The sequence below is a fragment of the Eptatretus burgeri genome, chromosome 6 (assembly GCF_056783735.1).
Source record: "Eptatretus burgeri isolate ZD-2024b chromosome 6, Ebu_testis_v1, whole genome shotgun sequence".
In the NCBI taxonomy this organism is placed as follows: domain Eukaryota; kingdom Metazoa; phylum Chordata; class Myxini; order Myxiniformes; family Myxinidae; genus Eptatretus; species Eptatretus burgeri.
In genome coordinates this window covers 79,196,541-79,206,117 of record NC_140966.1, presented here as the reverse complement: position 1 = coordinate 79,206,117, position 9,577 = coordinate 79,196,541, and the positions used below count along the sequence as shown (strand labels likewise).

Sequence of the window (9,577 nt, the reverse complement as noted above, 5' to 3'; positions counted from 1 at the left end):
ATTTATCGATGAGCGTTATCTCGCAGCAGGTTTCGACTACCATCGGTCGTCTCGACCAGACACGGCCGACACCGGCCACGCTTCGCAGGCTTGACTACAAATCAGGAAAGCACAATCGACTCTTCCCTTGCAAGGACATCTTTTGTTCTCATTTTTTTTTGCCCACAAAGCAATCATTACATCGCGCATCAAAGATACATAACCTGCGACTTGCATTCCATTTGATTAGATACCAAGTTACAACTTGAACAAAATCGATTCTTTGCGTCGTACCGCACAAGGATTCCCCAATCCCAGCGAAGAAGAGGAAAATTAAAAAGAACTCCATCAAAAAAGCCAAAGTAGCAGAAAGCAAAAGGAAAGGCTCTTCCAAAGCAGGTGCAGCAGAGGTGATGGGATAACATGGTATTGGCGAGAGAGGAAAAAAGGAAAAGAGCCATCTTGAGTTTAGCAACTCCGCCGCATACTTCTCTCAACCAGACCCCAAATTGCTCATGCAAACTCGTACTTTGTTTTTTTTTTTTTAAGCCTTTTCTAAAAATATATTTTCTTTCCAAATAACTCTATAAAATCACAGAAAGAAAGCAAACCCTCCTAAATCATTTCCACACCCACCTGGGATCAGAGATACTACTAAACACTGGCAGCAGCAACCTGCAAACCAGTAACTGCACCATGCTTAAAATAGCTCCCATAGTGCACAGACCGAAAGGCACTTCACACCTTCTTCCGGAAGCAGAACAAGGCACAGAACGTGAGGTATGGAGGAAAACGGAGATGAGGCATGCGGGCTCTGTCTGCCAACAATAAGTTCCCCCGGTCCCTTAGAGGCGGCAGAGACAAAAGAGAGTTGGGATGAAAACTCCAAAAGCCACAAGTACAGGGAATGTAAGGCTACCATTGTCTGATGCATAAGGATCGGGAACCCTTGGGCCAGACTCCACTCCACGCCTCGTCGTCTCCGTCACGCGCTTCAAGCGAGGGGCGGCTATTTGTCTTGTGGACTCTTTCTTATTCCCCTCCTCTTCTACCACCTCTTCATCTTCTACCTCCTCTTCATCTTCCCCTTCGTCTTCATCATCATCTGCTATCCTTTTGTCTCCGTCTCTTGATTGAGGAGACTCATTGGTGGATGGGAGTGGTGGTAAAGGAGGTACATCTTGGCAGAGAGTGGGGAGGTGATAAAAGAAAGCAAGGTGGCAATGAGGTATGGTACGGGGTACAAAATGTGGGTGTAAAATGGGGAAGCAAATGTTGAGGAATTGTCACATCAGAATAGCTCGTCATTCGTTTAGCAATTTATCACCTTGGCTGCATCCCTTACCTTGCGGTAAACCACGAATGATGTACATGGCGCAAATTTTTGGATTATCATACTCTCCCTGTTGGTGCAAAAGAAACACAAACTTCAACCATGAAAATCTTGTTGGAAACTCTCCATTCCACCAATATGCTTGTGTATCAAAACAATTTAAAAAAAACAAACAAACAAAAACTGGAACTGCATACGGTAAAGCGCACACCCACACCAGACTCCAGGTTGAACAGTTTACGTTTAGTATCCCACTGAGAGACCAGATCTGCATCAGGACCTTAACCAAAATCTTATTGGCTTGTTCTCGTCAACTATCCAACTCATCCGCCAAGTTTCATCCTCATCCATGCATAACTTTTTGAAATATCATGCCATACATCGTTTTTGGACCCCATCTCTCAATGGTGAAGAATCACTAGGAAAATTAAATAAATAAATAAAATCTCGTATCCAGATCAGGCATCCGGACCTTCACCAAAATCGAATCGGTTCATCCTTGTCACGCACCCAACCAGTCCACCAAATTGCGTCTGAATCCGTCCATAAGTTTTTGGGATATCCTGCTCGCAGAGAGACAGACAGACAGACAGATGGATGGAGGGTGAAAACAAAGTTCGTCCACCTTCGGTCGCGGAGGTATTAAAATTTTTGAAAGCATTCATTCAGAAAAATCTGAACACGCCTTCCCATTGAAACCCACTTAGCCTTGTGTACACACAAAGGTTACTTATCTTGTATGGAAATAAAACTGAACCACATGTAAACTCGGAAACATTTAAAGATGAACTCAAAGTGAAGGTTTACGGTGAAGGTTTACCGTGTGTGTTTACGGTGACTGGGTTCTGCTCGCTGGACGCTTTTAACCTGCCGTTGCCCGTGCAAAATCTGCAATTCAAAGTCTTTTAAACTTAATTTTCAGCATTCAGACAAAAGAGTGGCAATTTCAAAATGGTTAACGACGATTGTTCTTTTCCTGAATGCAAATCGGACTTGCGGAAATACGAGAAATATCTGTGAATGATAGGTGTCGGATTCGGACCATCTTATTGTTTGTACAAGCCAGCAGGGGCCGTGGGGACATGTCCTTCCAATCAGTGTTAAGAAGCACACAATCCAGATACACAGTCCATTCACCGGTGGCGATCCGTCGGGGGGGGGGGAGGGTTTGGATAGCACACGCCCGTCCACTCATGCCTTGCACCGATCCACATGGTCGGGAGTTTGGAGTACGAGCAGGTGCCCGTTCGGCGAGCTGAGAAAGTTCTCCGAGTATTTAGTTGTGCAGAAGCATAGCCCTTTCTCTAAGGTACTTTTCCAAGTATTTCGATTTATTTTTGAGCTTTGCGAGCCATTTCAGGCAACCATCCATATCCCGGACATGTGATATACTTCCTTTTGCCCCAAACACACAAGTTTCCAGAGGTTTCTGCGCATGAGCATCGAGCATTGTGGGGCGGACTACCTCATTTTGAAAGTCGCACATTGCAACCTGGTGCTGCCAACCTCCTGAGTAAAGGGAATATAGGAATTTGGCCATGGTACCAGAATACAGCATTTCATTCATTTATACACCTCACTTTATGCGGAGGGGCATCTGTTCATGCAAAACGTCTGTTCATATTTGCCTCGGGTTACAATTACAATCCTGCATGGCTCGCCACTCAGATGTATGATGCTCAACTGTGGAGAATAACTTGGAGGTTGTTCAGGATGCCGGTGATAGCTCACCTACTCTTTATGAAGGACACCATAGGATCTTTGTGTCCACCAACTAATGCTTGCAGACGGGATCCCCAGTTTAATGTCCATCCGAGGAACGGCGCACACACATTGAAGAATCATCCTGCAGCTGAGACGCCAAATTGAGATTCGAACAAATGCTAGATTGCTAAGAGGTGAGTGTACATCTCGGATCTCAGCTGTCCTATCCACCCAGTATACAACAGACTCCTTTGTTTTTGTTTTTTTTCATGGAATCTATATCATCCATGGGACAGCCGGCTTAATACTCCTTCCAACATGACTACTCTTTGGTGCAAGGCCCAATGTGTCAGGATAATAACTTATGGTGAGATTATTTTCCATCGTACCTGGTGTCGGCTTCATGGATAGGATGGTGGGCTTGGGATCCAAGGGTCCTGAGTTCAAATCCCGCTCGGCTATTGTATCAATACGAGGTGGGGTTGACTCGGCCTGTCATCCTTCCGAGGTCGGCAAAATGAGTACCAGCTTGCTGGCATATGTGTCGGAGTGGCGACACGTCCAGGATTGTGCCCAACCGCCGAGGAATCTGCTTAAGCAGCACCAATGCTCTGCACAGAGTATGGTCCCAATGGATTGGATTTTCCATTGGGAATAAAGCCTGGCAAGAAAACGCAAGGTTGAGTATGCTATCTCTGAGCTATTTTAATCGGCCAACCTTGAAGAATTGGAGACAAAAACAGGATCTTTGGACAACAGGGAAGTGATGCCATTTAAGGATTGAAGGCGGACAGAAAGCTTGGCCTCGGTGGCAGAGGTGAGCATTTAATGGATGAGCATCGTGCTACATCACGGCAACAATGCACCTGCCTGTGTTTTCACTTGAGCTATAATGGCCGATGATTGACATGTTTAGATTAGCAATCTGAAGGGAGATTATAGCTATTTGTACACTGAAGTGGTTCTTCTTCTTCATGTGCAGCCTGTGGCTGCTGGCTGCATCATTGGTTGAGGGCACAGCTGTGCCGCTGATGCTGTGTTCCTATTACCAGTACACTGGTGCTCATTTCGCCGACCTCAGAAAGATGACATGCCGTCAACCCCAACTGGTGTGAATTAAACGACCGACAGGGGCTCAAACTCAGGACCCTAAGATCCCAAGGCAGCCACCCTAACCGCAAAGCCAACACAGGGCTTATTAAAGTGGTTATTTAAGGGATTTCTGTGAATGCACAAATTCCTTGACGGCCCGAAGCCTCCTCATAATTTGTCCGAAAGCATCAACACTTATCATGCTCACCTTCACAAACTCGATGTGCAGTTTCCCATTGAATGCAGCACTCGGACCATCGGGAACGTCTCCTTCACGGTCACCCAGGAAGAGGCGTCCCCCTGACACGGAGAACGGAAGGAGTTCATCGTGGGCCGTACTCGGACCGGCACGTGAGAAGATGTCCAGATTGGAAATGGCATCCATACCGTTCAACCTGATGTCAAACACCTGTGCAGGAGCAGCGACACGCGTCACAAACGTGAAAAGCAACGGAGCGACTACGTAACGAGTGAGCAGTGCCGATGCAGGTGCAGTGCCCCAACCAAACGGATAGCCCCGGGACACCTTTGCCTGAGAGTGCAAGAAATAAACTTCTGCAAACTTGAGGACCAGAGTGTAGGCGCCTTCACCGGGCAGGGACGCCGAGTATCCGAACGAGTGGTCGCTCCATCGCTCGGTCTGGTACAGCAGCTGATCCAAAGGCCATGCTCGCATGATCGGGAGCCGCGTGCCATAATCGGAAGCTAAGGCGGGAGCCGTACGAGGAGAGAACGGTTTGTTGTGGAGGGGAAGGGAGGCAAAGGGATGAGACGTACACACGGTGGTGTATTGGGTATTCATGATTGAACGATAAAACACCGGGCGATGCAAAGCAGTGGAGAAAACATTAACGGAGACGACGTCACCGTCGACCGGTGGTGGTGGTGGTCGTATGGCAGCTTAGCTGCCGGGGTAACTATCATTTCTTGAAGCGCGACTGTGTTGCTGATGGAGTTCCCCTCTACCAGTACACACACTGGAACTAGTACTCATTTCGCCGACCTCGGAAGGATGACAGGCTGAGTCAACCCCCTGGTGTATTAAATCAGCGGCCGACGGGGCTTGAACTCAGGACCCTGGGATCCCAAGCCGCCACCCTAACCACTTCAGTACCCTAGGATCCCAAGCCGCCCCCCCCCCAACCACTGAGCCAACACCAGGCTTTCCACCGCCCACTAGTACCTGAACGGTCCCAATTATTCCCACCTGGTGGGGGTTGCTCGGGGTATCATTTTCTGGGCCCCAAGACTTTTACGGACAAGCTCGTCGGGGCCGGACGTCAGACAGCAGTCAATTCAAACGGGGACTATCAATTCGTTCAGGGTGCCGGCGATAGCTCGCCTACTCTTCACGAATGGCACCGTGGGATCTTTAACGTCCACCAAGCTGATGCTGGTAGGTGGGACACCCGGCTTAACGTCCGTCCGAGGGACGGCACGCAGACACATTGATGCGAGACACCGGTCCACACAGTCCAGGTGTAAGTGCGTTGTTAGTTCGTCCATCAAGTGAAGGCAACAAAGCCAAACAACTTCACAACCTTCAATGAAGGATGAATGAGCTAATCGAAGGATGCACAAAATCAATTCATTCACGCGTCGAAGGACATTATTTAATATATAATATTTGAGCCGCCAGAGACGTCATCACCGACCCACGCCGATCTTGCCGTTGAGGGGGTCCGCACGGTAGCGGATCCCGTGGGCCCCGACGTGGACCCCACCGCCCGCGTTCACCGCCCACAGGACGCGGCTCCCGAGGCCCGAAGAGAGGCCGCCATGTGCTTCCCTCGCGGCTCGTCCGAGGCCCGGCAGGCAGCACAGCACAAGCACCACAATCTGACCGGGCAGCACCAGGGACGTGGCCACGAACATCCTCGGCAAGAAAGCGTCCGCGGCGGTGGATGCTTCTTGTACACGACGTGTTAATGAAGGACGGAAAGCGTAAACGGCCCGTTTTTTTTTTACTCCACTCGACCTTCACTCATCTGCCCGACAAACTCGCGCTGTCTCGTCCAACCGCCGTCAGGAAACATTTGTTGGGATAATCGCTTCAAAGCGTCAGTCGCATTTCCCAACGGGCGGACATGCGGGGAAAAGGCAGAGTCGGCGCGACCGACTTCCTGTTCCGGGTTCTACAAGCCACGCCCCTCGTAGCTGCTGGTTGTTTGTTGTTGTTGTTGTACTTGTTGTTGTTGTTGTTTGTGGGGCTGCGTCTCCCTGAAATAAATTGATGGAGACTCCAAATGTCGTCTGCTCTGCTTTTTGTTATAAAAAAAAAAAAAATCAACGACGAGTCGAACTGCGAGTACAAGATATCGACGCAAAAAAATTCTCGGCGAATAGGAATGGCCGCAAACATGTCACGTTGATGTCCAGTCGTACATCGTCCGATATAATATGCTTTGAGAACGACGGGCCACTCTTACGGTGTGGAACAAGGAGAGAGCCTCGACGCGGATCGGTCCGTACCGTTCACAAAGCGTCGGTGCTGCTGAAGTTGACGCTTCGTCGGGTTCATAGGTGGTTTGCCATTGCCTACCCATAATTCAGGCAGGGCAAGGACACCGTGGGAACCCTTTAATGTCCACCAAATTTTTGCATGTTACCTCAGTGTACGCCAAGTATGGTTTCTGTCGGGGTAACATATCTGGGGGAGGGGGTTCATGGTGTGTTGGGGGGCGGGGGGGGGAGAGGTGGGAGACCCCAATTATTTCTATGTTAAATGTGTATTGTGTCAGCCAGTATTACAAATAGTCTTATTTTAGGTAAGTAGTGGGCTCGTTGGTCTTGTGGCATACCCACCTGCTGGTCTGCTTGAACATAACTTGCCTTTCACTGAGCCCAGATATGTTTGGGCCGAGGTTGGGATTAATACTGTTTTGGATCTGGCAGCCATGAGCACTCAACATTCAGGACCCCGTAGCTCAGTCATTTCGTTAAGTAAATGTGGATAGATAGCTCCCTCTCTCCTGTTTCTAATGGGAATTAAGTGTGCGTGAGCTGCGAGTTATTTTGTGGTTAGTTTCTCATATTCACCAACAACAACGGCATCCTCCCTGGCTTCCTTCCACCATCCTCCCTGGCTTCCTTCCACCATCCTCCCTGGCTTCCTTCCACCATCGGGCTCTCTGACACGCCATCGTGCCGAGCGCCTGTGGGCGGAGTTCCATTGGCAACCGACGCATTGGCTCCACTCCAGGGTCGAGCAAGACGTGTTGCCTTCAGTCGATGGGCAAAGCACGAGCGACGTACGCCGCTTTCCAGCCAATGCGGAGGCACGTCGCCCCAAGAAGGAGGAATGCCTCTCAGGGGGGACGGGCCGCGAGGATGCTCGCCACGCCCCCCCGGACGAATCACAAACGGCGAGCGGATCACTTGAGACGAACCGGCCAATCCGTAGGCGAGTTGCATCAAGGTGGGTCCCCCCCCCACTCCGTGTGGGGGGGTTAAGAGAAGCGCGGGTGTGCACGAGGAGGTCCTTTTTTCCCTTGAGCTTGTCCCGCGTAGGAGCACCTGCCTGCGAGTCGCTTGCCTGTCTTGTCTGCTGGCACTCGCTGTCTCGTTGCTTGCCGGACGAGCGTGCTGGAGCTCGACGCTACCCTCCGTACCCGGTGCTTGCAGCGGCATCGAGTTGCGGGTTCGAGTCCCGCTGAGCCATATCGTCAAGGGCCACACGAGGCAGGAAGGTCCAAGCTAGCTTCTTACCTCCGGCTCACCTTCCCTCCAAGCTGGGGGTATCAATAAAGACCCGACAGGGTCCATTTATTTTTGGGGGTGTGTGTCTGGTGCGGGGCCACTCCTTTAAGCACCTGTATAAGTGCTTGTGTATAAATTTCTATTTCTTTTATATTTGGATAACTCTGCCCTTACGTGCTCTCCTCGTCCCCCGATTATTGTAAATAAATTCCCCTCTTGTTGAATGTCCCAGCTCGTTCCCTGTCATTTGTTTTATTGGCTTACCACGGTGCGTGTTGAGAAATAGCAAGGCAGTAAATTGTTAATTTGGACCGACAGGCCTCGGTAACCATCCGCTAGGGTTACACACGGTTGGAACACGGTAACGGCTCGTTCCGCTCGAGGTCTGTCGAGGGTGTGAATTCCCGGGTAGCTTTGCCGCGTGGGTAATTAGGTATATTGAAGTTTGGCAATTAACCCTACCCCACAAGGTCGAATTATTGGCAATTCATGGTCCTGTAAGGGACCCGTGCCTTCCGGACTTATCCGAGGGTCACGACCTAAATTCCGGTGTGTTCGGTGGAGCCGACTCTACTGCTCGTGCTCACCACCGATACCCGGCCCCACGACAATATGTTCATTATTATTATTATTATTGCCAAATGGTACTACTATTATTATTGTTGTCAATATTATTAGTATTAATTAATATATGCTTTGCTATAATGTTCATTATGTTTTTTATTTATTTTATAATGAGAATGTCAAGCTGTGAAAGGACCAAATAAGCTGCCTGATACACCTTAAAATGGCATGCGTTTAAAACGTGACAATTCTTCCGGGTTCTTTGTAGTTAATGAGCCTAATCTATTCAGGAGATCATGACGATCAATTTGATGTATCACATTCCACATCAGAACGCTCAAGAACTCCACGAACAACAAGCTCACGCACACAGACACACACACGTGACAAGATGCCCGAGAGGTATGCACACTCCCCTATAAGCTGTCTATCCTACGTACAAATCTTGGCCCAGCTATGAATTGTCATTGATTACTTGCTCTGCATACGGAACACCAAGATGTGTGTGCTCTACCTGTTTTAAATGCTGACCGTCAAGCAACGAAGTATCAAGTACCATTTTAAAAGTTTATGATATGAGTCAGCCGGGGTTATGTTCTGACCATTACTCCACCGAAGCCTTGGAACATTAATTTACTGATTTTTTTTTGGAATGGCCAAGAGGTACCCGCATTCTTCTCTAAATTGTCTCGCCTAGGTTCGAATCCCTACCCAGCTGTAAACTGGCATCCCGGTGTTTCACATCAATGTCAGGACGAGGCATCATTGTGTGTGCCGTCCCTCGAATGGACGTTAAACTCGGTGTTCCATCTGCCGACGTTAGTCGGTGGACGTTAAAGATCTCACGGTCTCTTTTGCCAAGAGTAGGCAAGCTATTGCCGGCACCATAACCAGATTACAAATTATTGCCCGAAGCTGAGTCGAACCTCAGGCCTGACCAGGCAGTTCATGAAAGACTTGAGCAAAACTTCTCCACGAACTTCAAATTGAACAAATTAATCTCTTCCATTACCACATTAATCGTTCAGTAACATTAAAACGTTAGAAGAATTAACGACGTTAAAAAATCATTAAAAACAACTTTAAAAAACAATGCTGGAAACATTGTTTAACACACGAGAAGCTAGAACGGAACTTGGTGGAGCGCATACTTCCCTCTACCAGGCTGAACAGTTCACGTTTTGTATCGCACTGATAGGCAAGATC

At 48.8% G+C, this 9,577-nt stretch overlaps 1 protein-coding gene across 1 annotated transcript; it reads right to left on the bottom strand.

The window, feature by feature from the left end:
- Positions 1-508: 508 nt before the first annotated feature.
- LOC147025141 (malectin-B-like) lies at positions 509-6,252 on the bottom strand. The gene is made up of 5 exons (XM_085885806.1): positions 5,764-6,252; positions 4,635-4,813; positions 4,317-4,517; positions 1,325-1,382; positions 509-1,159 (listed from the first exon to the last, which is right to left on the bottom strand). The coding sequence occupies exons 1-5, from the start codon at positions 5,981-5,983 to the stop codon at positions 825-827; spliced, it is 993 nt and encodes a 330-aa protein (XP_085741932.1). The 5' UTR covers positions 5,984-6,252; the 3' UTR covers positions 509-824.
- Positions 6,253-9,577: the final 3,325 nt, after the last annotated feature.